General features: G+C 54.2%; 9 protein-coding genes across 9 annotated transcripts; 3 read left to right on the top strand and 6 right to left on the bottom strand.

The window, feature by feature from the left end:
- Window positions 1–1640: 1640 nt before the first annotated feature.
- QBC33DRAFT_58669 (NACHT domain-protein) lies at window positions 1641–6436 on the bottom strand. The gene is made up of 7 exons (XM_060431489.1): window positions 6313–6436; window positions 5943–6240; window positions 5651–5876; window positions 5346–5594; window positions 5096–5281; window positions 2552–5038; window positions 1641–2479 (listed from the first exon to the last, which is right to left on the bottom strand). Exons 1-7 carry the CDS (start codon window positions 6327–6329, stop codon window positions 1746–1748), a joined length of 4197 nt encoding a protein of 1398 aa, XP_060283992.1. The 5' UTR covers window positions 6330–6436; the 3' UTR covers window positions 1641–1745.
- Window positions 6437–8288: 1852 nt separating this feature from the next.
- On the bottom strand, window positions 8289–8818 carry QBC33DRAFT_537354 (uncharacterized protein). The gene is made up of 2 exons (XM_060427783.1): window positions 8778–8818; window positions 8289–8725 (listed from the first exon to the last, which is right to left on the bottom strand). The coding sequence occupies exons 1-2, from the start codon at window positions 8783–8785 to the stop codon at window positions 8566–8568; spliced, it is 168 nt and encodes a 55-aa protein (XP_060283991.1). The 5' UTR covers window positions 8786–8818; the 3' UTR covers window positions 8289–8565.
- Window positions 8819–9394: 576 nt separating this feature from the next.
- Window positions 9395–10377, bottom strand: QBC33DRAFT_537353 (uncharacterized protein). The gene is made up of 2 exons (XM_060427782.1): window positions 10171–10377; window positions 9395–10100 (listed from the first exon to the last, which is right to left on the bottom strand). The coding sequence occupies exons 1-2, from the start codon at window positions 10293–10295 to the stop codon at window positions 9956–9958; spliced, it is 270 nt and encodes an 89-aa protein (XP_060283990.1). The 5' UTR covers window positions 10296–10377; the 3' UTR covers window positions 9395–9955.
- A 1249-nt stretch (window positions 10378–11626) lies between these two features.
- QBC33DRAFT_537348 (ribosomal protein L13e) lies at window positions 11627–13080 on the top strand. Its single transcript, XM_060427781.1, has 5 exons — window positions 11627–11717; window positions 11803–11836; window positions 11910–11956; window positions 12040–12198; window positions 12325–13080. Exons 1-5 carry the CDS (start codon window positions 11715–11717, stop codon window positions 12709–12711), a joined length of 630 nt encoding a protein of 209 aa, XP_060283989.1. The 5' UTR covers window positions 11627–11714; the 3' UTR covers window positions 12712–13080.
- QBC33DRAFT_471436 (uncharacterized protein) lies at window positions 12977–16000 on the bottom strand. The gene is made up of 7 exons (XM_060425195.1): window positions 15538–16000; window positions 15192–15323; window positions 15017–15136; window positions 14830–14964; window positions 13833–14777; window positions 13444–13712; window positions 12977–13377 (listed from the first exon to the last, which is right to left on the bottom strand). The coding sequence occupies exons 1-7, from the start codon at window positions 15746–15748 to the stop codon at window positions 13105–13107; spliced, it is 2085 nt and encodes a 694-aa protein (XP_060283988.1). The 5' UTR covers window positions 15749–16000; the 3' UTR covers window positions 12977–13104.
- Window positions 16001–16246: 246 nt separating this feature from the next.
- QBC33DRAFT_537339 (ribosomal subunit 39S-domain-containing protein) lies at window positions 16247–17679 on the bottom strand. Its single transcript, XM_060427780.1, has 2 exons — window positions 16790–17679; window positions 16247–16730 (listed from the first exon to the last, which is right to left on the bottom strand). Exons 1-2 carry the CDS (start codon window positions 17603–17605, stop codon window positions 16404–16406), a joined length of 1143 nt encoding a protein of 380 aa, XP_060283987.1. The 5' UTR covers window positions 17606–17679; the 3' UTR covers window positions 16247–16403.
- A 36-nt stretch (window positions 17680–17715) lies between these two features.
- On the top strand, window positions 17716–19418 carry QBC33DRAFT_537337 (cytochrome oxidase c assembly-domain-containing protein). The gene is made up of 2 exons (XM_060427779.1): window positions 17716–18332; window positions 18454–19418. Exons 1-2 carry the CDS (start codon window positions 17957–17959, stop codon window positions 19128–19130), a joined length of 1053 nt encoding a protein of 350 aa, XP_060283986.1. The 5' UTR covers window positions 17716–17956; the 3' UTR covers window positions 19131–19418.
- Window positions 19419–19568: 150 nt separating this feature from the next.
- On the bottom strand, window positions 19569–20830 carry QBC33DRAFT_450975 (uncharacterized protein; the record flags this gene model as incomplete). The annotated part of the gene is made up of 2 exons (XM_060424587.1): window positions 19569–20636; window positions 20723–20830. The coding sequence occupies 2 exons, from the start codon at window positions 20828–20830 to the stop codon at window positions 19569–19571; spliced, it is 1176 nt and encodes a 391-aa protein (XP_060283985.1).
- Window positions 20831–22351: 1521 nt separating this feature from the next.
- Window positions 22352–23068, top strand: QBC33DRAFT_537332 (uncharacterized protein; the record flags this gene model as incomplete). The annotated part of the gene is made up of 3 exons (XM_060427778.1): window positions 22352–22435; window positions 22553–22879; window positions 22925–23068. The coding sequence occupies 3 exons, from the start codon at window positions 22352–22354 to the stop codon at window positions 23066–23068; spliced, it is 555 nt and encodes a 184-aa protein (XP_060283984.1).
- Window positions 23069–23812: the final 744 nt, after the last annotated feature.

The following is a 23812-nucleotide window of genomic DNA, read 5'->3' as shown; positions in this document are numbered from 1 at the left end:
CGCCCCAACATGCATTTCGACCCGGGCGTGATATAGACGCACTCCCAAAACTACCATTCAGCTACCCGAGGTTCAGCCCCTCGAATGACTGATTCCCCTCCAACCGCTGCCGGAGCGATCGTTTCCACCAAGCGTGGTGAAATGATGCCACTCGTCAAGAGACGACGGCTAGGTCCCCGCCAGTTCTCGTGCCGGGTTCCACGGCGATAGCCGGTGCGCGATTCGTTCATCTCCGGGTGGGGCGGCGGCCGGTCGGGCCCGTGGGGCCGAGAAGGAAGAAACACCGCGTGCCGAAAAAAAAAGAGGAATCCGAGGCGCCCCGGTTCCGGCAGTGCAATTCCATAATCATGGTTGTTTGACTTTGTCGGCGGCGGTCACTGGGTCGGAAGGGGGAGCGCTGCGCCTAGACGCAATCCTGGCATTGTGGGTGCTGACAGGCGCTGCAGGTGGTGCTGATGACGAGGATGGTACCGCATTTGCAGCAGCGAGGGGTGTGGGACGGCATCTTGTTTCTCTTTTCTTGGCTTTCTGTTATGTTTTGGGTGTGGCCGTTCTATGGGGCGAGTCGTATGAGTGGTTGCTTGTCTTGTCCAACTGGTGTGTGCCTTGCTTAAGTTGAGAAGTATTTTATGGAATGGGATTGAATTCGGTGGAAGGTGTGGGCAGCCTTCTACCTTGAAGAGCAGTTGCGGGGAGACGTATTTATTAGGTATGAACGAGGTGAATTTAAGCTTCCGGTGAAGTGACTGGAAGCGTTTGAACCCCTTCGGAAAAGAACGGGAGAGAACGGATGAAAAAGGAAAGAGCTGGGGTACGTCAGTGGGATGCCTTCAGTTTCGGTGGCAACAAATTACGCCTGACCGCCTGGAAGGCGGTGTTTGTTGAAAGAGGGTTTGAGTCATGTGGGAGTGATGTGCCCAGGCAGCCACAACAGTGACTTGGGAGACTGGGAAGCCTGGAAAACCAACCGCCGCCTCAACCGCGACCAAGGAAACCGGGACGCTAGCATACGAGATGTGGTGTTGAGGGATCCAGCTCCATTGGCCTATCATGCGAGGGAATATTTCCAATCGCGAGAAGCGATGAGGCACATGAATTTGGTAATTCATAAGTCAACGTATCTGCATTCGTGGGGGTTAGCGGTACATTGCGTTTGGATTGTTTGACCCACCTCTGTCGATCACTGCCCTATGCCTATTAAGGCCTGAGGCATTGGCGGGGATGCGGGGCAGTCTTTCCCAGCCACCACCGAGAAAAGGGGTAAAAGGGGTTTGGCCCGTGCACACGTGTCTCGCACCCCTTTTCAATATTTCCCCCTGAAGCCAAGCCTACCACGACTTCATGACATCCAATAAATACCCTATTGGGACTCCGTACGGGAGACACTTGAACAGTTATCGAGCTTTTATCATCCCTATATCCCTGCAGCCCTGCAATTCTCAACCCGGTGATGTTGTCAAACGTTAGTATTCGGCCCCTTCGAGTCACTTTACCCGCTTTGATCCGTATGACGCTCGATTGGCAACTGGAGATCATATTGACCGCGAATTCTCAGTCCTCAGGGGCTGGTAGCCCCTTTTTATGAATATTTGACGGCCCAATGCCCTCTTTCTCTGGTGAATTTACCACAAATCTAGGCATGCCATAACGTGCTATGCCAGAAGCCCCATTTGTGGCAGCATAACAAAGTTACCATGGAATAAACCTGTAAGCAAACAGAGGCTTATTCCCGACTTATCCGACAATCAGGCATCCGAGAGCGGGGGGGAGTACTCTTTCATGTCCCTTCGCTTAACCTCACGCTCCGCACCAGGCCACTCCAGCCTCATCTGCTGCTTTTCCTCAAAGCCAAGGCCCCGCCCCACGACGTACTGTCCCTGACCAACCACCATCGGTATCGTCTCGCGCTGCCGATGCAAGACAAACGGCAACTGTGCGGCAGGGTCCTTCGTTTCCTGCTCCGCCATTTGTATGTAGTGGCGCTTGAAGGGCCGGTTGGCCTGGCTCAGAAACAGTCTCCGGGTCTGGGGGCCTTTTTCACCAGCGGCGGTGTTGTTCAGCACCGATGCACTGTAGTCCCCCGAGATTGACTCGGGGAGACGCGTGACCATCTCGGCCTCGATCAGTCCGTCCTTGCGCAGTGTGGCTAGCACGACACCTCCGTTGCCAGAATCTTTTAGTTGTGATATGGAATGGTCACCCGACTCGTCGACGTAGCTGCTGAGTTCCCCCAAGTTGTGTAGAGCCGGTCGGCTTGCTAGGTACGGGAGGTCAACTTGCCATTTGGGATGGGATATCGATCCTCCGGGTTGGTGCGTCTTGTTGGGGCAAACCGCGTTCTTGTAGTGGCGCGTGCCAGACCTCGGCTCTTCAGCGTTGACAGGCATGCCGCAGAAGTACTCGCCGTCGTGGTCAAAGGCGAGCCTTTCGGGGCAGAATTTAGAGAACCTTAGGGATTTGTGCCCTGGACAAGCAACAGCTATCAGCATCATACATATTAATTACTCATTTAACACAGCCAGTAGAGCAAAAGGGATTTTAATAATCCTACCTGTTTCCCCAAAGCTCCAGAGCGCTGCACCAGGGCCTTCCCCAAGCGTGTCTTCCACATGCTCCATCACTTGTGATCGGTTTTGGGCGTCTCGATGGACGATGATGCGTTGATATTTAATGGCGACTATCGGGTATCGCGGGTGTAAAAGGGCGCACCAGTTGGCATCTCTATCATTGTGGTGTAGGAACATTGGCTTGAAGGCCAACGACGCTACGTGACGATAAGAAGGCCGCGTGAAGGAACGCGTCGCCGCGTCTTGGTAGATAGTGACGAGTCGCAGTTGACAGCCCAGATCTCTTCGCAAGTCGACGATGCCGTTGGACTTGTGCACTGTCATCAGATACTCTCCTGTGCCTGACAGCTGGATATCATAGTTGAGCTGAAAATCTTCAATGCCGAAGCTGAATGGGCCATGACGCCAGGCATTGCCGGTAATGTCGATGAACTGCGTGGATTCATCTATGTTATGATCCGTGATGAACTCTGGCTGGTCGCTCTCGGGGGCGGGTATATGGACGACGCATCCGGGAACAGCGGTGCGTTGCAAATCGGCCGTGATGGTGGCAGGAAATTGGAAGCCATCCCTGAGAGCTTCCAGCGGACTCAACTCCCCCGGGCGGGTCTGGTTCGTCTGAAAGAACGGCTTGAGACAGCTCCCTGGTATTCTCAGATCAACTTCTCGAAGCTTGATGTTGGGGTCGATTGACCACAGTTCAAAAAAGACAGTTATCCGTCCATCTCGTAGCGAGGCGTAGAGTCGAATAAGCCCCAGCCGACATCCGTCATGCGAAAGCTGAGTTTTGAGACATATAGATTGATGGTCCCCGTCGGGCCTAGCCTCAAACCGCGCCGCAATGTTCGCACCAGAGATTCGTTGCCAGAATGGAGATTGATTGAAGACGGATACACTGGGCTCCCATATCTCGTTCGGCTCTTCCATGAGAATGTGTGCCCATGAGTTTTTCATGTCGCTCAGATCACGGCAAAGTTGAAGCAGAGCTGTCCAGGCGGTTTCCAAGCCGGATTTCAGTTGACGATCATGCTGCGATGGAGCCTGGGGGTGCTTCTGAAAGAAAGCGTCATGAAGCCCATGCCGGATTTGAGGTGGTCGCTTGAACATCCACGATGCTTCGATCCACACCATCACTGATCGCTTGCTCGACAAGAATTTGGAGGCTAGCCCGACCAGTAGTGTGAAATCTTGACCGATTGGAGACGATGTCAAGTCTTCCAAGCACTGCAGAACGTGGAAACTCCAAAACTCGCTGGCGTAGTCGAGGAGTGGATATCGTCTCCCTTGGACTTCGGGATCGGGAATGATGCGAGGAGAACCAGCAAGCGGGTTAGCCTCTACACTGTAGTGGAGATAGGATAGGCAACGACAGGCAAAGGACCGGTGGCTGCCCTGCATATCGACGGTGATCTCCAGGGAGGCATCGTTCCCAGACGATAGGTCCGTCGAATTAGTCAGATATTCAATGACCGACAGGTGGACAAAGCGGACACACTGGTTTTGATCCAGTTCCAGGAGTGCTCCAGACAGAAGCCCCAGTTTCTGCGAAAAGTTGGGGATCAAGTCGTCGGAATCAACACTTCTGTCCATGGGAATCGCAATGGAGTACTGCAGCTCGGTGATGTGGAGTGGTCTGAACGAACATACCACCAACCTGAAGGCCTGTATGATGTTGGTCCTGGCATTTCCAAATGCGCTCTTCTTGAGAGAATCTAGAATTGCCTTGTAAAGCGAGTCTAGCCCTTCGAGCCGGGTCAGATTCTCGAGGGCTTCGCGGCGTTCACGGATTGACAGATGTGGTGACTGTAGGTAGTCCATGAAGAGTGTAGCCCAGAGGAACATGCCGTTTGCTCGGTCAGCCACGAGTGTAACGGCGTCTTCCAAGTGAAGAGATGGTGGTAGGAGTCCGTCGTCGAAGTGACTCGCCATTCTCAGCCGAATAAATGCTGCAATGTCCTGCAAATTCAGGGTGCTATCCAAGGTCAACACCGCGGTATTCGGCAGCAAGCTAGCTGGCAGTATCACCGTCGGCCTGCTGAAGAGGGCCACGAGAGCATCGCCGGGCAGATTGCAGATGGCTGTTAGGCGGTCCAAGAAGTGCCTCTGATCAAGACATTCGTCCACTCCATCAAACACGAGAAATAAACGGTCGAGGCGCTGCACAATTAGGTGCAAGATTGAGAATATCTCGTTGTCTGATGCCGTAGGTTGGCCAGCGCGAGGGTTTTCGCGGAGCAGGAGAAATATATCGAAGATGTCTGGATCGGAGGGAGACATGGAGTGCAGGAGCTGCATTAAAATAGCTCGCCATGCGGCACTGCTCGAAACGCTGTCTGGCCTCTGCTTGTCAAAATAGAAGAATGCCAGAGCAGTACGGTGACCTTGCCAGCCGATACTGGAACTGCTGGTTTGCTTCCATATGTGTTCAATGAGGGTTGTGCAAAGGGTTGTTTTCCCATAGCCCGGCTTTCCTGTGGAGCGGGTCAGGAGTTAGTGATCCTTGCAGAAGAATACAAGAAGTTACACACCTTGCACAGATAGCACACGAAATGATGACTGCTCCAGCTCCGGCTCTTCGGGAATCCATCGAGTTACTAGATCGTGACGGACAAACCACCCTGTGCTCTCGCTCGCTCGCTGATCCTGGGCACTTTCGAACAGGCTCAGCCAAGGTGGCGGGTTGATCCATGCTTGGAGGTGTAGTTTGGTCTGTGCTATACGAATATTCGTCAGGAGATCGATCATGTTTAATGCCTATACGAGATGAGCCGCGCTTACCCGGATCTCTCCGTGCCTGTTTTGTGCTCTCGTCTTCAAATCCGCCTTCCTCAATGAATTTGTTGAGCATCAACTCTATCCTTCCCGTGGCGTCCATCTGTTCTACGCTTGTGATGACGGCCATCTCCAACTGTATGAGTTGCTGATGTTGGTCCCATCGCTTGAGGAGCGTATCGTATTTCACATTGAAGGGGCTGAAGACTGTCGTTGGCAAAGAACGGATGAAGGATCCTCGAAGCGAGAGGAATTCTGTATCGAGGTGAGATGGAAGAAATCTAGCATTTAATGGAGAGGGAAGTGCTTACTAGACCGTTTGCGCGAAAATACTTGACACATATCAAAGCAGAACTGAACTAGGTCTGCATAGATATAAGCCATGGCTCTAAGCAGTCGGGTCGGGGATCGGACTGGTCGTCTGCCTTGTGCTGCATTGAGGCTTTCGAGAAACTCTTCGTATGCTGGTAGTTTCATCCCCATGTCTTGGAACAGCTGGCAAACACGCTCAAGAAAGAGAACATGATTGGAGCCCAACTAGGTAGACGAGACTTAACAATTTGGGATGGTCTGTGAGGCTCAGAAGCTGGATTGACAACCTACTACGAATACGAGACGCAGAGAACCCCATGCGAGAGCCGCAAACTCTGGGTGCGAGGAGACGAAGAGACTGATGACTTCGAAGAACGGAGACAGTTTTGTAGAGAGGGCTAAGATCTTTTGACAACATCGAGTCAAGACACTGGTCTGGATTGGGTGCTTGCCGACCTGGTCTTGGATCGACATCAACATTGTCTTTGCATCTGGGTATTCTTTGAACAGCCGGAGCTGCTTGTCCGACAGTGATGCCCGGAATTGCTCGGAGGCCGCTTTGAAGATTGAGACCGGATCGGCCAGTTTGCTTCGAGGTGGAACGACATCAGCCTCCGGTAGACACCATGGTCATAATGATGTCGTAGGCTTTGGAACATACCTAGAATCGAAATTCATTCTGGCGCTTGGGGACGCGCGAAGCTGGTCAGATGCGGACCAGATTGATCGTCACCTGGAAGCTATTCGCCCCCTAATTAATTGATCGCCAAATCCAATAGATATGCCAACACCGAAAATCGTTCGGATACATCCAACCCAGCCTCAACAAACTCTGTCAAGAGCCATGATTAGACCCTGGTGGTTGCGAATTTCGCTGGTTGTTGAACTTTGCCTCAGCGTTGGTATGATGTTGAGTTGAGGGCTGAGGGCTGAAGGTGAGAAGGAGCTGTCGGTGAGCAAGACTTTGTATTTATTTTGGATGACAGGCCTCTTCTGAGGCCTCTTGCTGCGCCCCCGTGGCCTGCTATTGGCGGCCAATATTTAATAGGTGAGCCTGCTCGTGGGAGGAGGGGATCACGTGGGTTCCGCATCAGCTGAGTTGGTCTTGCCCCTTTCTCAGCCGTACGGAGTATCAAGAGGCTGGGGTTGAATAAGAAGACCCCTGGCGATTTTCTTGGTACAAATCCTGTGATGGTTTCTCAACACAAGCATAATCTAGCAACCCCTGTAACTAACACGCGAATTTGCCACTAATCCGAGGTCCATTCTCTGAGGAGCCCAATGCTAGTAACTGCTCCATAGAGCATATTAGTAAAACACTTGCGGAGAGTTGGAATCGCCCAGTGTCTCTCATGACACATTTGACAACCATTGGAACAGGAGACCTACGAAAACGCCACGACTATGCTTATGCTAGCCTCATGGATAGGCCAGCAAAAGCTTAGCCCACTTGACGACACAGAGATACTGATGATGATCATATGCTCCGGATAGAACGGTAGGCTCTAGACTCTTCAAGAGGGAACTCTTCAAGAGGGAGTTCTGACTAGTGAATAATTCGCCTGCAAGGCCTATTTGTCTGTGAGCCTGGATTTGTTTTCAGGATTGGCATTTGTTCGTTTGAAGAGTACGCCTATCTGCAGGACGAAGAGAGCAACTGGTACTGACTCAGTTCTGTTGTCTCAATGAGTGCAGCGCGGTGGAACTATACCAGCAGGGGTGATTCTACCGACTGCATCCTCAGGAAGCATACGGGACAGAGGAACAGAGGAACTTGCTGTGATATGCACTAGATGCGAGGCTGGATCACATCACTGCACCTCTCTATTTGCCAGCATGAAAGGCAGACTTGGCTAACACTCAACACGGCTGCTCACATTAAAAGGGGTCGTATCAAGCAGATTCCAGTCATCTGTCTTCGCCCATGGAGCGGGATAAAAGGGGAAACATGAGGACTTGGCCGAGCAAGTATCAAATAGGCAGAAGCTGGATCAGCGCCTACCATCCTTGTCATTTGGCTCAGACACTGGGGGGGCTCTGGGAACTAGCCAGAGCTGAGTGGCCAACTTACGAGTTTAGTGCATCAGAAGCGCGTTGAGGTAGCACCCTAGGTGACAGACCTGCTCCAGCGGCGGAATGTTGCATCCAGTGGCTTGTAGCCGCTTACATCCAGTGCCTGTCCCAGGAGCTGACCCCATAGTTTCGCGTCGTCCGTCTCACATTCAAGCCAAAAGGCTCCAGCGTACACGGGCTTTGTGGCCACCCAGAATTGTGGGTAATAGGCTGCAGATTCCTAGTATATAATTCCAGTGACAAGGTTGCCATCCTCTGATATCATGATGTTTGTCGGTCCAAGGTCCGCATGATAAAAATGAAAGGACGGGTCAATGGCTGGGGGAGGTTCAGTCGACATGTTTGCCATGTGGGCTCGGATGGCCTCTAGTGAGAATGGACCAAGGATTCTCGGCAACCACGTGGGATGGGATGGATGAGCGCTCTCCATCAGCCATGCTTCATAAACACCACATCCAGTGACCGATTCAAACCGAGATGAAGTGTTGGCAGCCAGTATAACACAGAACCGAGCGATATCATGGGCAATTCGCGTGCGTTGGGGTGAGGAGAGCTGCGGCCACACTTGTTCCAACGTTTGTCCTCTGACTCTCTTTGTTATGAGGAAGGTTCTGTTGAAGTCGTGATCAATCCACGAGTAGACAACCTCTGGGATGGGAACTTCTGAGGCCTTTTCCCCCACGAATCGAATAGTATTGGCTTCTAGCTCTCGCCCTTCGCACCAGGCATGTACCTTGCAGAACGCATTCTCTCCGAGGCACCAAACAGTTGCTGAAGTCCCTCCGACGTGAATCCTGTCAATTTCAGCGTTACCTCCTGACAAATCGTTTGCAGTCCTCTTTCAAAGATAGAAGTTGTTGCTGCCATCTTGCCAGTCAATTATTGCGTTCTCTGGTTTGGGCTCTGGATTCTTGATCCTTTCGCAGATCATCGAGGAGCCCAGGATCCATTGATGAGGACTGATTCGAGTGATAGAAACCTCTATGGGAGGCAACATTTCACTGTCGCAGAGTAAGCTCATATCTGCAAGGCGGTGGACGAGGACGGACAAACCAGAGCATTGTTGCGGATTGCAACCAACTTGTGTACTAAGCATCTAGAATTTATGTCAAGATGGGCAGCTGGTTTTGGCTCGAAGTCCGCTGTGAAAAGCGGCAAAAGGAAGAAGTGATTGTCCGACGACGATGGATGCCCGGTTCCATAAAGCCTATGATACAATGCTAGCCATCCACGAGCCAGGTCATTCAGGACTTCGCGAAGGATCTTCTTCATCGAGGAATAGAGTTCTGGATCTGGAAAGTGACTGAGTGCTGTGAAGCGGATATGGTACCTCCTGCCGCAGCCACCATCAGCGGGCACGCATGGCACAGGGCGGCGGCGGCTGGGGTGGGAGATGGGGACGTTGAGAAGAAGGCAACAACGTCTTCATTTCCTACCCCCTAACGTTGGCATCGTGACAATATGTTTTGGCAAAACCTTTGACCCGAGCCATGACATCTATGAGTCCACTGGAACCCTTTCCATTGGTTCGGGAACAGAGGGGCGAAAATAAATATTGTCTGTCGGGGGGATAGACCGCCAAACTGAAGCAATGACTACCTGGAAGCATGTAGATACAGCAGCAATATATCTGGATAGTCCACCAAGGCTCCACCAGCAGCAACAGTTACCTAGATGCCTCCGCTACCAAGGCGTGTACAAGCTGCACTATTTATCTTCACAGATATTGAGCCATCCCTCCACAGACATCAACGCTCTCGTAGTTGGTTCCAAACCCCTTAGTCTCCGGAATAATGCGGTAATAAAAGTCCGCGGTGTGTTCTGTCTCCGCGAAGCCAATAAGCTCGTCAATCTTGTTACTGTCCGTCCCGCTCTAGCGGCAATCCTCCGCTCTAGTGGTCAGCGCGATCCAGGTGCTTCTCGGCCCGTTCCGGCCCATCTAGTCGAACAGTTCTAAACTCTACACTTTTGCCTTCCTCCTTTGGATATATCAGTCTTTCGGGCTTGCCGATGGCGGCTGCCTGGATATGTAGCGTAACGATCTGCTGACGACATCAAGGCGACATCAAGGTAACATGTCGTAGATGCTCAATGGAAGTCAGTCCGCTCGGGATCGAGGGAGAATATTGAGGGCCGAAGAAGCTAGAGCTACTGAGCTGATGAACAAATCTATCATGATTCAAATGTGACAAAATCCTCAACTGAGACCTATCCGTCCTCGCCGTCTCCAATCAGCGTAAAAAAAAAGCGCCATTAAAAAGAAGAAGACCGACTGTCGACCCTAGATAAGCCTGCCAAGAGCAGTCCTTGTCAGAGCATCCAGACCCCCGACAGAGACACCAGTAGGCGAAAGTGAAAATCAGGATGAAGAGAGGCCTAGATATATTCAAATTAGGGCAGGTGCACTCATGCGTTTATAGTATTCATAGAGATTGGTGTTCCCTACGTTTTCTTGGGATTGGCGACGTATTCAACGAAGAAGCCTCCAGTTGTGGGACTTGTGTTGCGAGGTGTTTGAGCACTGGTCTTAGACGACTGCTGTTTCATGGGCTCAGTGGACGAGGTAACCATTCTTTCCACCGATGGATAAATAGTGTGGCGGGAGATTATGGGAGCTTGAGATTATTGCAGAGATGGGATGTTTGTTAAGAGGTAGCTTAGGCTGGGGATGAACTGCGAACTGTGGACTGTTGTTGGGCTTAAATAAAATTAACCTAGACACACTGCGTCAGGCATATGATTAACTCCATCCTTCCAGAGATAATTGGTCTAGATACGAGCGTCTGTCTGTCGCATAGCTAGGTACCTTGCATGGAACTGGATATGGGCATTTAAACTCCATCCTTCGAGAGCTAAATGGTCTAGATACGAGCGTCGGTCTGTCGCACAGCTACCTTGCATGGAACTGGATATGGGCATTGTGGGAGCTTCGTCACATCACTTGCTCACTTATTAATTACTCTTGACCGCCTTATAATTCAGCAAACAATGCCGAACACCACAAAGTACACTCGACGCCCTCTCCTGAATAAGGCTTGCCAAAGTAGCTATGTCACTTCCATTCTTCCTCAAAATCCCTCTTTAATCAACAAAGATTAGGTTCCTAGAGTCATGGAGCACATTGCTGTAGATAGACTGTAGAATGATACTTACCCCTGCTCTTAAAGCAGGCAAATAGCCGTGTCTTGAAGTCCGTGGTGCTCTTCGGCAATGTCTAGAGGCCCTGACAGTGAACTGGTACGAGTCTATAACCTGTCCCAGGGTCTTTCACAGCTGACAAGGCAACAATAAAGTCTTGCAAGGGCTGGATATTGGGTATCGAGATACCTATGTGAAATGGCCGGTCTGGAATAATCTGCTCGTATCGATGTCAAGCGCCACAAACAGCACATGCGTCATTGAAGAATTTGGAAGTTTGACGCCGAATTGGGTTATACGAGACTTGACGAAGACTCGGCACTATTGCAGTAACCTAGCAGCTGACGAAGAACCAACATTTCATCTCTTGAGGAGCTCGATGTGTATTGGTGTAATGCACTCTGAGGCTGCTCTGATGGCGTCAATGCATGATAGGTTAGGTAGGTAGGCACATGAAGATGTGCCTGTTTGCACATAAGCTCTTGCTTGTCGAGTGGTTTAAGGCGGTGGGGTGGGGCCCAGTCATTCAAGTTTGGATGATGTCAGCTGTGGCTTGACGATTTGCTCGCTGTGGCTTGCAAGTCTTTCCGAGTCTCCTGACCTGACTCCTGAGAGACTGCTGCTGGGTGGGGTCGGCCGTAAGGCATCAAGGCACCAGCGCAGAATTACTTTCAAGCCACAGTCAGCAAATGGTCAAGCCACAGCCACCGAATGGTCAAGCCCCACCACAAATGTAGGGTTTTCAAGCCCTGCCAAAACTTTGAAGCCGGACCTCGAAATTTCAAACTCCGGATTGCAGATTGAGAAGATCACCAACTTCGACGACAAGTTCTTGATCGCACAACCGGCACAATGGTTAGTATCTTCTGATCCCCCTCGTGTCTGACTTGTTCGCTTGAAGGATTGGAGTTGCTGACCAAGTCTTTTTTTCTCACTCCAGGCGATCAAGCACAACCAGCAGCTTCCCAACAACCGTGAGCCCTATCCCATCGACGAGCCAGCCATGGACAATTGGAGGAGAACGGGGTAACTGATCGAGATTCCCAGATTTCCGAAAGGATTGGCAACGCCGGGTTCGGACACACTTCGACCAGGTGAGTCTCGTCCACGGTGGAAGGCAGCAATTTGGCTGAGGGCCCGATGAGAACGATTCTGACTGTTATCGTGATGGAAATAGCCCGGAAAGAAGGTCAGCCGCCGAGATGCGCGACGTGTGAAGGCTGCTGCCGTCGCTCCCCGGCCCATCGACAAGCTGAGGCCCATCGTCCGGTGCCCGACCATCAAGTACAACCGACGAGTCCGCCTTGGCCGCGGCTTCACTCTGGCTGAGCTGAAGGTATGAAGGATTTACTATCCGTCGCCCTCCTGCCCCAACCGCGACGATGAAACCCCCCACCGCGTTATTATTGTGACAATCATTTGTGGAAGGAGGAGTGCCCTAACAGGATTTTTGCAAAAACAGGCTGCCAACATCTCCCGCCACTATGCCCCCACCATCGGCATCGCCGTCGACCACCGCCGCCAGAACCTTTCAGAGGAGTCCATTGTCGGCAACGTCGAGCGCCTGAAGGAGTACATGAGCCGCCTCATCGTCTTCCCCCGCAAGTCGAACAACCTCAAGAAGGGTGACTCGCCCAAGGAGGACCACAAGGCCGAGACCCTCACCAGGCTCCCTACCACCGTCCCGGTTGCCAGCGGCTTCTCCGAGATCAAGAAGAGCGATGTGCCCAAGCCGGTCGAGGGTGGTGCCTACGTCGCGCTTCGCCAGGCGAGAGCGAATGCTCGCTACGCGGGTGCGCGGGAGAAGCGGGCCCGGGACGCGGCCGATGCCGAGGCAGCCAAGAAATAGACGGCGCGGGAACGGCGACGTACTGGGGAAGGGGGAGGAATTTCTTGACGGGTCGTCTGGCAGGTCTGCTTTCCTTGTCTACTGGACGGTGGATGCTGGTTTCCTATGGCCGCGTAGGTAGTTCGGGGATATCATCGTTTACCAAGGTCATGGTTCAGAGAAGTTTACTTTGCATCAAAGGGATTTGCTAGATCGTTCGGAAAATGAATGGGAATGGAAAGGCAAACTCCCCTTGTCTGGCCATTGTGATACTGCATGTGACTTGGCCCAGTTCACGAGAATCGCTGGATGAGTGTGGATTTGTTTCTACTCTATACAGATAAAACGTGAGCGAGGAGGTTCCATCTAAATGCTTCCCATATACGCCCATCTTGAAGACCCTTCTTCGTCTTGTTAGGTTCCCGAGCCGGTAGCATTCCCTGCCCTGCCCTGCCTCTCATTCAGGACCTGTTCCCCTCCCCTCGACAATATCTCCTCCAAGAGGTTCCTCTTAACCGGCGGCAGGCAGTCCGCGCAGTGCCTCAGGATCTCCGCCACCAGCACCAGGCAGTTCTCCCTGTCAACCCTCGCCATGCCAGCCGCCGCGGCCGGATCGACCTGCTGTGGCTCCAATCCCAACCCATCAATGAGATCCGTCTCGCCCGACGCCCCCTTCGCCCCTCCCCTCTCCCGGCGATGTTGCTGCTGCTGCTGCTGCTGCTGCTGCTCCTCACTACCAATTTCCATATCCACCTCCGTTCCCTCGCCCCCGGCAAGCAGCTCGTGCCCATCGAGCATGTCGCGGCCCGTGGCGGCCTCGACGAGGGCGCGGCACACCTCCATGGCCTCGAGCGCCTGCGCCGCGACGCGCGCCCCGTCCGCGGCCCGGCCCATCAGCGCGAGCACGAACCAGCCCTCGGACCGCAGCGCCGGGAACCGCGCCTGCGTCACCAGCTGCACCAGCGACGCCGCCACGTCGTCGACGTGCGCGGCGTAGAAGCCCTCCCGCCGCCGGTCCGCTGCTCCTGCGGTTGTGGTGGTGGTGGTGGTGGTGATAGGGTGAGAGGACGGGGGTGGTTGATAGGCTGACGATGATGCTTCTCCACCGCCGTCATCACTGTCGCCGTCGCCGCCGGCGGAACCGACCGCCCAGCCCGCCGGCAGGACCTGCGACACGGGCGTGGAGTGCAGGGCGCGGCACACGGCGGCGACGGCGCGGGCGGCCTCGAGCTTGGTGGGCTCTGCGTCGGCGCGGGCGCGCAGGGCCATGAGCAGGTGCAGGTTGCTGCGGTCGCGGGCGGGCGAGGCCGGGTCGGCGCTGAGGGGCGCGCAGGCGAGGCGCACGTTGGCCGGGCAGCCCGTCAGCAGGAGCCGCGTCAGCGACACGGCGGCGAACTGCGTCTGCGGCTGGGCGTCGGTCGCGGACCAGAGGTGCGGGAGGACGGACTGCGGCGGGCTGAGGAGGGTGCCCAGGAGGGGCTTGTTCGCCGGCGGGATGGCCAGGTTCTTGAGGAAGGACAGGACGGCGTGGAGGAGCTGGGACGGCGGCGTAGAGGTGGGCGGGCTCGTGGTTGAGAGGGAGGGGCCGGCCTTGGTGAGGATTGTCAATAGTGGGGGGAAGACATCCTTGACAATGGCGATGCTCGCATCGTCAGACCTGGCAACGTTCCCGAGGCACAGACAGGCTGCCGTTTGTAGGTGGGTGTACGAGGGAGGGCCGCTGAGCCAGTTTATCAGCCGCTGTATCACCGGACTGCCGACTGGATGGCGCAAGGGGAAGGATGGTAGAGCGGAGATGTCTGCGAGGGCTTTGACAAATCCGGTCCAGATCTGCTTCAACTGCCCAACGTCCTCGGGGTCCGTGTTTGCGATGTCGAAACGGGAGTACGAATCGGAGAATGCCTCTATCAGGAGCTCAAAGCAGCCGGATTCCAGGAAATTGGTCTGGAACTGTTCATGTGAAAGGTATGCTAAAGCCACGGAGGTGGTCTCGCAAAACTCGTCCAGATCTGGTGGGTATGTTCTGCTAGTAGCGAAGTTGAGGAACAGGGCTGGGGTTGCCGGGTTGGCCAGGTCGACCTCGTGCTCTGTTGCTGTTAGAGAAGGGTGGGATTGGAAAGGGGAAAGACAAAGTCATACCTTGAGAGATGAGTAGCAGCAGGATCTTGCATAGAATGTTCAGGAAAGGTCGGCAGTGCAGCAGTCGTTGACTGCGGACGATGTCGACAAGGGCAGCACTTAGGCCAGCATTAGAAGCTTGGAGCTGAGCCGGTTCTTCGGTTTGTTAGATCCGATGCGTCTCAAGTAATGGGGTTTTCATCTTTACCATAGTCAACGCAGATATTATATAGGACGGGTATCACAAAAGCTAGAAGCGAATCGTTGCTGAGCAGACTGATGATGGAACCGAGATGATTTGAGTCGATGACCCTCGCACGGTTTTCGTCTGCGTGCATGCTTTCAGCTCCTTCATCCGCAGTCACTGGAAGTAAGAACCATACCTGTATCCGCACATGAGTTTCCCACGAGTCGCAATGTGTGCATCCTCAGGGACTGCCGCAGCCCATCGAGCGGCAGAATCTTGAGGAATAACTCGAGGAGCCCCGAGTCTCCGATGGGGACTCTCCATGAAGCTATAAAACGAATCGTTAGAGCCAATCCAAGGGATCTGAGGCCCATGAAGAGCTAATCCCTCATGAAAGGGGGGCGCCAGCTAAGTTGAGGAATCTCAAGACAGCCAACTGAGAAGTCAAGGTAAAAGGGCCAATCCATCCATGCCAGTGTCCAAGACGTGTGACTAGGGAATGGACATCGTGGTGAGAACAACGTAAACGAAGCTTCACTCACCATCCCGGCTTCCATCGCCGAGCTTCTCTGCAATAAGATCGATAGACTCAGACCCCGACAACCAGGCATGCTGCGCAGCCAGGAAGACGTTTCTCAGCTTGCGGGTCCTCGAGACCTTCTCCTCGTCTGAGATTGTCTCGTCTTCATCCTGGCCAGTGTTTTGTGCATGGGTGCCACTCTCAAAGAGCGCCTCGATATCTTCGGGCGTCATACCTACTACAACCGTCCCATCAAAGAAGAATGTTGACACTATACGCTTGTCGTAGGATGTAAGGACTAGGCTGTTTTATATCTGATCAGAGAGATTGGTGTTTTGGCCAGCTGTCCTTCCCATGTTCTCCTGTCGGACTCTTGAAATCCCAGTCTTCGCAGCAAGGCTTCGTAAGTCTACGCGTCAACCTGGAGATGTTCCTTGTCACTGGTGTCAGACGGAGTCAAACTACGACGTAACCGCCGAAATGGCCCGTGCACCTTCAAAGAGATCGAAGGATAGGTACCTAATCAAGCAAAAGATGGCTCCGAGCGCCCCCAAAAACACGGTTAAATGGCGAATGTCAGTTGGTGGTGTTGGCTGGGAGTTTTATTTTCCCCGATAAAGGCCAAAATACACAAAATACACATCTACAGAGGCACTTAGGATCCATCTCATAGATAGCTTGTCCTGCCAGGATTCACAAGATTCACAACAAGTGCGTGTTGACCGTCGGGAGGCCTTCTAATCGTCTCAAACTCGTATTGATATACACGTGGTACAATGTGTAAAGTATAGTACAGACAGATATCTATCCGCTGGAAGCAGCTACAGCTCCCAACAAACTTAACAACCCTACAGCTCACGAACCTGCCAACCCCTAGCCTTAGGCAGGCTAGGGCTTGCCGGTGGCCCATCTCTTCTCGACGCTCTTCCCGTAGCCACCAGTGCCAGTGACGGGCAAGTTGCGCTTCTCTAATTCGCGCACCATGACCTTCCAGCGGCCCACCATCTTCTCCTTGTCGATGGGCGTAACCCTCCGTGGATAGACCTTGACATTGCGCAACTCCGCCATGGCACCCTTGGCCTCAATCAGCTGAGCAAGCTTCTTTGGCTTGGGTGGCTTGATGAGGGCTCCGATGAGCGACGAAACCGTCCGGATATGGATCAGCTTACTGTCCGGAATGACATGTCCTGTGAGTTGCTGGATGCGTTTCGTTACCTGGGAGGAGAGTGAGCTTTCCGCAGAAACCTGAAGGGGGGAGGAAAGGGGCAACATACGGCAAACTTCAAGCGCAGATCTTGGAGTGAAATCTGCTTCCAGCTTCGATCCCACGATTTCAAGAATTCGCGAGCCTCCTCAGGAGCAAGGGACCAGTCGGCGCCACCCACGTCCTGCTCTTCAGCTCTGGCGGTAAGGCCCTCGACCACGCCCATAAAATCCCCTGTCAGCTCAGCCGATCCATCAACAGAGACTTCCACTCCAACACCGAGAGCAGCGACCAGTTGGTCATGTCCGCCAGCCTGCCAGGACGCACTCAACGCCTCATCCCCTGCTCCTTTCCTCACAGCCAATGCCTCGACGACCGCCCTCCTCGTCAGCACCTCGAGAGCTGCCGGGTCGACAACCTTGTCGCTGCGTCCGAACCCGACGTAGTTCTTCGACGCCGGCCAGTTCCGCTCGTCTTCCCACCAATTACTCACTCCGCCGACCCACTCCAAGCCTTCCAAGGTTTCGGCAGGTGTATAGCCCGGCTCCGTAATTTCCTCGGGCAAGGGGACCTTCCTGATTTCGCTTGGAATGTTGAGGTCTGTGTGAATCTCGATTCGCTCGGGATCGGCCTCGAACGCCTCGAGATCGGTGTCTTCATGGTGCTTATGACGCACGACTGGGGCCGTCGAGAATGCACGGGTCGCCAACGGTATCCTGGACGACAGGCTCGTGCTGTGAGAGACTGGCGGTTGTCGGCCAGCGCACGACAGGTCACGCCTCTGGGAACATGTCGCGGCAGCGGGGACAGACACGGGGAACCGGGAAGAGGAGGAGCAGGTGGATATAATGGAAGACGGCTGTCGTAACCGAGTTAGGCGTCGCATTTCGTTCAATTGAGCACTGTCGCTGTGCCCAACCGGGTGTTGCAAAGTCGATCCAGGAGTCCTGGTGTTGAAGCTAGCGCGTTCTGATCCAAAATTTTGGAATCCGGTCAAGCTCGGGCAAGTCGGCGGCATCAGCCACAGATCCCGGCCAATCAGCCTATCAGGATGTCTGCAGAGCTAGCAGGCGCCACACGTGGCAGACACTACCAAAAAATACTGCGTATCTCCTGATGGGCTCATCAATTGAGCTCCATACAAGTCTAGATTACCACCTACAACCCGTTGGCCTAATTCTCTCTTTTGCCAATTTCCTCCCAAGGCAGGAGAAAGCCGGACGAGGACCTGCCCGCGATGGCAATAAGTACCACTCCGCGGAGCGTCTCGGACGCCACCCGCTTCACCTCGACAACCCCCCATGCTTCGTCCAAATCTTCCGCAGCAAACTCGTCGGTGCCGTCAGACTCCAGGTTCTCACGCCCAACGGCTGGACCTGGACGGATACCCGGCACGCCAGGCTCATCGGGTGCACCGGGCAGCGGAGGCCCGGGTGGACCGTCGGTCCCGCCGTTTGGAGAGACACCAGAGCAGCGGGTAGCCCGGTTAAGAGCCGCACATCTTGCCGCGAAGAAGGCTCAGGTGTCACGGTTCGACCAGGTCATCGCGAGGGGAAGAACCTTGTTCGACTCGGCGCACAAGATGACGGTGCTCGGATTGCTCGGGCTGACCGGTACGTAGAGCACACAAGCCTATTTGCTGCTCCTCTCCCATTTCTCTACGAACCCCCATGCTTCCCCCGCCCCCCGCCCCCCCGTTTTCCCACCGCAGAGCCTAACACACATCCCCCGCAGCCATCGCCGGCCTGATGACCGTCTACACCGCCACCGACATGATCATGTACAACCGCAAGCGCAAGGCCGAGTTCCTCGAGGCCCAGAAGCAGATGGCCACCGACAGTCTCGAGGCCGCGCGCATCGCCTACATGCTCGGCAAGGCCACCGAGGACCAGATCGCCATGGTCGACGAGGCGAACGCCCTCGAGGCCGGCGCCCAACCCGGCGCCCTCAGGGCACCCAGGATCCTGGGGGCTCCGACGCCCGCCCACCCACCACCAGCAGCAGCGACGGCGGCGGTGGCGGTCGAGCGGGCATCCCCCCCTGCCAGGGAGGAGAGTGCTCAAGAGGGCCAGGAGGAGAAGAAGCAGGGCGGCGGCGGCGGGCTCCGGGCCTGGCTGTTCTCGAACCTGCGCAAGGAGGAGGAGGGCGAGGAGGTGGGCAGCTCGCAGCGCCGCCTGGGCTGGGAGAGCCTGAGCGAGGAGGACGTCGGCGCCGGCGTGCGGGACAGCGACCTTGCGCGCGCCGTGGAGGACAAGCAGGCGTACCTGCGCGAGCAGGCGCGCGGCGCGTTCGAGAGGGAGAGAGAGAACCAGCGCAGAGGCGGGCCGCTGGATCGGGTCGGCGTCGTCGAGGGGCAGACGACCGAGGTCCCAAGGGCGGATCCGCCCAAGAAGAAGGGCTGGTTGTGGTAGGGAGTGTGGCTGCCTGCCTGCCTTGCTAAGGGCGGGGCGGGGAATAGGTGGTTCAGGCAAGAAAAAAAGTAAAAAAGAATTACAACCAACTTGAGTCTATCGACGACTCAGCCGTCCAGCTGGCGCGGGGGAAGGGGTGGTCCTGTGACGGTGCCTAGAAGGGACCACAATACAATGTACCATAGTGTAATCGGATCTGCATCAAAAGGCGTGACGGAAGGTGCATGGATATAGACCTACTACTTAACCTGACCATTGAAATGAAACAAGCCTGCTCTTGCATTAGAAGACATGCCCAAGTGGGCAAAAGGTTTTGTGATTGCTCTGACGTTTACGTAGATAGGTCAACAAATGGGAACCCCCTAGACGACTGCCATTTCGGCCTGATTAAAATTACATGCGCTCTCCCCGTTAACAACCCTGGTATAAAACTCGACATTAGGAGATAATGATGTGGTTGAAGTGCCCCGGGACCTTCATACGGCATTTGTCGCAGTCCGCCCTGTATCCTATACTGAACGACTTCTTCATGCCAGCCTGCAGCGTCCACGAGTTGACGGTATGACGTGACCGAGTGTGGCCTTTCCTCGGAGACGAGGTAGCCGATGGGTCGACTTCCATAGCAGAACCGTTCGGACTCCCCGACGGATCTTCCGAGACAACGTTTGGCGTCGCGACCCGTGGGGGCACGTTAGCTGCCAGTGGTGATCCCATTTCCATGGCGGAAATCGCGCGTGGGGGTAGGGATGAGAGGAGTGGGTGCTGATGGCCGTGGCAGTTGATGTGGCCCATAGACGAGTCCAGGATCATGCCCGGAGGACTCCCGAGGTGTTCGCTGCCGTCTTCACCCCCGTTTTCACTAATAGGCGAGGGCAAGCGGCGGTTCTGCACCAGGGTCCAGTCGGCCATGACCGCTGCCGTGGCTGTCGGCCCGTCAAGTGACCGCGGAATAGATTCGTGGCCAAGCATGCCGACCCCGTGATATGCTTCCCTCCGAGAGATTCTGTTCGACTGTGACTGCTGCATCGGACCCGCCGCCAGCATCATGTTACCCGCCGCTCCTCCCCAGTTGTTGCCTCTGACCTGTGCTGCAAAACTGCAGTGGATCGGTGTTGGCATGCGACCGTTGATGCTTGGCGAGATGGGATCGGGCTGTGACGGTCCTGGTCGCAAGTGGTCCCCATCCGGGTTGTATATCGGTGCGAGCCCCGGCGCCGGCTCGGGTTCCCACGTATCCGTCATATCCATATCTCCACTGGCAGGTCCTGGTTCCATAGCAAACGACGAAGCTGACCATGTCTCATTGTGAACATGTGGCTGATCAGAGTGGGCATCTTGTCGATACGAGGCCTGGTTTGTGTCTTCTGAGTCTGAGTCCGACGGAGTAATCGTATGTGGTCGGACCAGTGTAGGGTTGTTGTTTGGTTGGGGGGGTGGGAAGTTCGGAGGGATGGATCGTCTTTTCGACGTGGGAGACATGCGCAGTGGGAGTGATTGGAGTCGTTTCTGCGATCAACATTAGCACTGCATGTCCCTATATCGAGTAATGACCAAGCAGAGCAACATGGCAAGGCAGTAGGCAGTAAGCATACACTTCGGTGCTCTGTGAAGCCCATGGTGCCTCCGATTGCGATGTCCTCATGCTCATCCTCCCGGCCCCTCTTCCGGTTGCTCTCGGGCCACTGTGATTCGCTCAACATTGCAGGGACTAGGTATGACATCAAATCTGATGTCTTCAGAAGCTTAAGTTGAGAGATCTAGCTTTCCGCAATATAATGAGTTCTGGTAGTTCAGCCGCCGCTCAAAGATGTAAGATCGGATGTATGTAGATCAGGTTCAGATCGGGCAGAGCCAAGGATAGACTCTAGCTTGATTGTCGGAATAGAAAGGGCGTATCTAAACCTCCCAGAGGTTGGGACGGTTGATGAGTCCGGAGGCTGGAGGCTGGAGGTTAGAGGCTGGAATGAACATGCAGCTGTTCCGCGTCGGGTGCCGCGGTGCGGAGAAGTGGAGGCTGATAGAGCCAACTCGAAGCTTGTAGTGATTCGCCGACGCAGGATGCACGCAGGATGCAAGAACAAAGAACAAAGACAGATATGGGTATTTAATAGAAGAAAGAGGGTTGCCAATGGATGCGCCAAAGAACTGGCAGCTTTGGGAAGGTACACGAGATCAACAGGTGCAGTATCAAGGGAAGTAACAGTAGCCGCCAGCAGAGCCAATGAGGTAAGGGATGATTCACAACGAAGAAAAGGGGAAAAGGGGAAAAGGTGCCAGAAATGACCGAATGTAGAGGCTGACCGAAGGAAAGACGGAGGGCAAGCTAAGCATTACAATAGGAGATTGTGGCCGTAATGAAGAAGAAAGTGATGGTGAAGTTTGTTGAAGCCGAAGGCTGCTATGAGTCGGTTGTGAATCAGTGCACGCACTCATTAGAGAGCTGTTGGTCACACAGATGGTGGTCCGTTTCAGGATTGCTTCAAAGCCGGCCAGCGACGGCTAGCCAAATGCCCCTGAATAGCTGAATGCCCCCGCCTGGATATCTAATTGCCTCTTGCCCGAATACCTAATTGCCCCTGCCCGAATAACCTCTTTCCCAAACCACCATCCAACCTTTATGTAGGTAGGTAACTAGGTAACTTTCCTCATTGCGCATAACAAAAACCTTGTCGTCGCTTTCCTATAAAGTCTCGATTCCCACCTCGCAAACAATTTCATAACCATGACCATACTTGCGTCCACAACAATCGATTGTCCAAAAGCTGGTTTTACACCCTTACAATTCCCCCCCCCATTTCACCACCAAACCCAAACCACCCCATTACCCACAATGACTAGCCTTCTGAAGGAGCTTAACCTTAACCCTGGTGTCATCTACGGCGATGATGTCCTGAAACTCTTCCAGTACGCCAAAGCTTCCAGTACGCCAAAGCCCATGGCTTTGCTCTTCCGGCCATCAACGTGACCTCTTCTTCTACCGCTGCTGCTGCCCTTGAGGCTGCAAGGAATGCGAAGTCGCCTATCATCATCCAGACTTCTCAGGGCGGAGCCGCCTACTTTGCTGGCAAGGGAATCAAGGACAGCGCTGAGAAGCGGGAGGCATCTGTCGCCGTGCTATTGCTGCTGCGCACTATGTTCGCTCAATCGCTCCACACTACAGCATTCCCGTTGTGCTACACACCGACCATTGCGCAAAGAAGCTGCTTCCATGGCTCGACGGAATGCTCGATGAAGATGAGCGATTCTTCAAGGAGCACGGTACCCCGCTATTCAGCAGCCACATGATTGATCTCTCGGAGGAATCTGTGGAGGAGAATATCGAGACTACGGCGAAATACCTCAAGCGCGCCGCTCCTATGAAGCAATGGTTGGAGATGGAGATTGGCATCACTGGAGGAGAGGAAGACTGAGTTAACAACGAGGACGTTGACAACAACTCCCTCTACACTCAGCCTGAGGATATCTGGGCCATCTACGAGAGGCTCAGTGAGGAGAGCCCCTACTTCAGCATCGCCGCCGGATTCGGAAATGTCCATGGCGTCTACAAGCCGGGCAACGTCAAGCTTCACCCCGAGCTTCTCGGGAAGCACCAGGCCTTTGTCCGCGAGAAGCTCGGATCCAAGGATGATAAACCTGTGTTCTTTGTCTTCCATGGTGGCTCTGGCTCTTCGGTTGACGAGTTCCGTACTGCCATCTCCTTTGGCGTTATCAAGGTCAACCTTGACACGGATCTCCAATGGGCACATACTGTTGGAATCCGAGACTACATCACTGCGAACATCGACTACCTCAAGACCCAAGTTGGAAACCCCGAGAGCGCCGACAAGCCCAACAAGAAGAAGTACGACCCTCGCATCTGGGTCAGGAAAGGAGAGGAGACCATGAGGGACCGCGTGGCCGTCGCCTTGAAGGATTTCAATGCGGCTGGTTCCCTGTAACTTGGAGTATGTTCGGTAGCACGTCTTGGGCCGACCAATAGACAGATGCAGATGCAGAGTTTAATCCACTTCGACCCTTCTGCCTGAACTTGTGGTCAAAACCACAGGCCAATGTATCTTCTTGTGAAACGCGCAGGCCCAAAACGCGGAACCGAACAAGCCCTTTGAACTCTGAGCCGCGGAAGGGAGGAAGTGGAAAGAGAGACTCACTGGCCGGTATCTAGGTACCTACCTAGTTAGGTATCCAGTTATCCGGCAACCGGGTCCTACCTACTTTGTATCCCTCGAAAGATCGGCCAAGTAAGATCGCCCCAGGAGCAAACGATGCTTGAGCGGAGAACCACATCAGTCTTCAGTAGGCACCCGACATCAGCAAGCATACTCCTACACTCCATGTTACCATGTACACAGAAATATGGATTGTATCCTCCTCGGGGCAGGGTGAGAGTTACGCCAGGCTACCTTGATGAACATGGGATGCTCATGATTCGGCGTTGCAATAGGAAGCATTGGGTTTGTCAGTAAGAGGGCCGATGACCCGCCCGCCCCGCTACGTTTCAAGTGCCAAACCACTGCGCTAGGCGGGATTGGGTGCTTCGGAGGCGGTGAAATCGGCAAAACTGCCAAAAATTCTTTTTTGTGCACATCGCCCCTCCCCCACCTTAGTCACCAGTTACAGGTACCTATGTAGGGACCTATTTTGAGCAACTTTGGACCCCATATTTCGGGCGCATACAGTTGTTC

The sequence above is a fragment of the Phialemonium atrogriseum genome (genome assembly GCF_030411735.1).
Source record: "Phialemonium atrogriseum strain 8032-3 unplaced genomic scaffold QBC33scaffold_11, whole genome shotgun sequence".
Lineage (NCBI taxonomy): Eukaryota > Fungi > Ascomycota > Sordariomycetes > Cephalothecales > Cephalothecaceae > Phialemonium > Phialemonium atrogriseum.
The sequence above is the reverse complement of the archived record's forward strand: the minus strand, read 5'-3'. Positions and strand labels throughout refer to the sequence as shown.

Excerpts from the sequence above, each read along its gene's own strand:
- QBC33DRAFT_537348 (XM_060427781.1), top strand. Across the intron at positions 11,837-11,909 it reads CCAGCAGCTTCCCAACAACC|ATTTCCGAAAGGATTGGCAA; the intron begins GTGAGCCCTATC and ends CGAGATTCCCAG. Across the intron at positions 11,957-12,039 it reads TTCGGACACACTTCGACCAG|CCCGGAAAGAAGGTCAGCCG; the intron begins GTGAGTCTCGTC and ends TGATGGAAATAG.
- QBC33DRAFT_537339 (XM_060427780.1), bottom strand. The coding sequence starts at position 17,605 with ATGCGACGCCTAACTCGGTTACGACAGCCGTCTTCCATTATATCCACC. Across the intron at positions 16,731-16,789 it reads ATCTGCGCTTGAAGTTTGCC|GTAACGAAACGCATCCAGCA; the intron begins GTATGTTGCCCC and ends CTCTCCTCCCAG.
- QBC33DRAFT_471436 (XM_060425195.1), bottom strand. The coding sequence starts at position 15,748 with ATGACGCCCGAAGATATCGAGGCGCTCTTTGAGAGTGGCACCCATGCA. Across the intron at positions 15,324-15,537 it reads CGGCGATGGAAGCCGGGATG|CTTCATGGAGAGTCCCCATC; the intron begins GTGAGTGAAGCT and ends TTCGTTTTATAG. Across the intron at positions 15,137-15,191 it reads AAACTCATGTGCGGATACAG|ACGAAAACCGTGCGAGGGTC; the intron begins GTATGGTTCTTA and ends GCATGCACGCAG.
- QBC33DRAFT_537337 (XM_060427779.1), top strand. The coding sequence starts at position 17,957 with ATGGCAATAAGTACCACTCCGCGGAGCGTCTCGGACGCCACCCGCTTC. Across the intron at positions 18,333-18,453 it reads CGGATTGCTCGGGCTGACCG|CCATCGCCGGCCTGATGACC; the intron begins GTACGTAGAGCA and ends CATCCCCCGCAG.
- QBC33DRAFT_58669 (XM_060431489.1), bottom strand. Across the intron at positions 5,595-5,650 it reads ATTTTCGCGCAAACGGTCTA|AATTCCTCTCGCTTCGAGGA; the intron begins GTAAGCACTTCC and ends ACCTCGATACAG. Across the intron at positions 5,282-5,345 it reads ACAGGCACGGAGAGATCCGG|CACAGACCAAACTACACCTC; the intron begins GTAAGCGCGGCT and ends ATATTCGTATAG.
- QBC33DRAFT_537353 (XM_060427782.1), bottom strand. The coding sequence starts at position 10,295 with ATGGTTACCTCGTCCACTGAGCCCATGAAACAGCAGTCGTCTAAGACC. Across the intron at positions 10,101-10,170 it reads GTCGCCAATCCCAAGAAAAC|GCCTCTCTTCATCCTGATTT; the intron begins GTAGGGAACACC and ends GAATATATCTAG.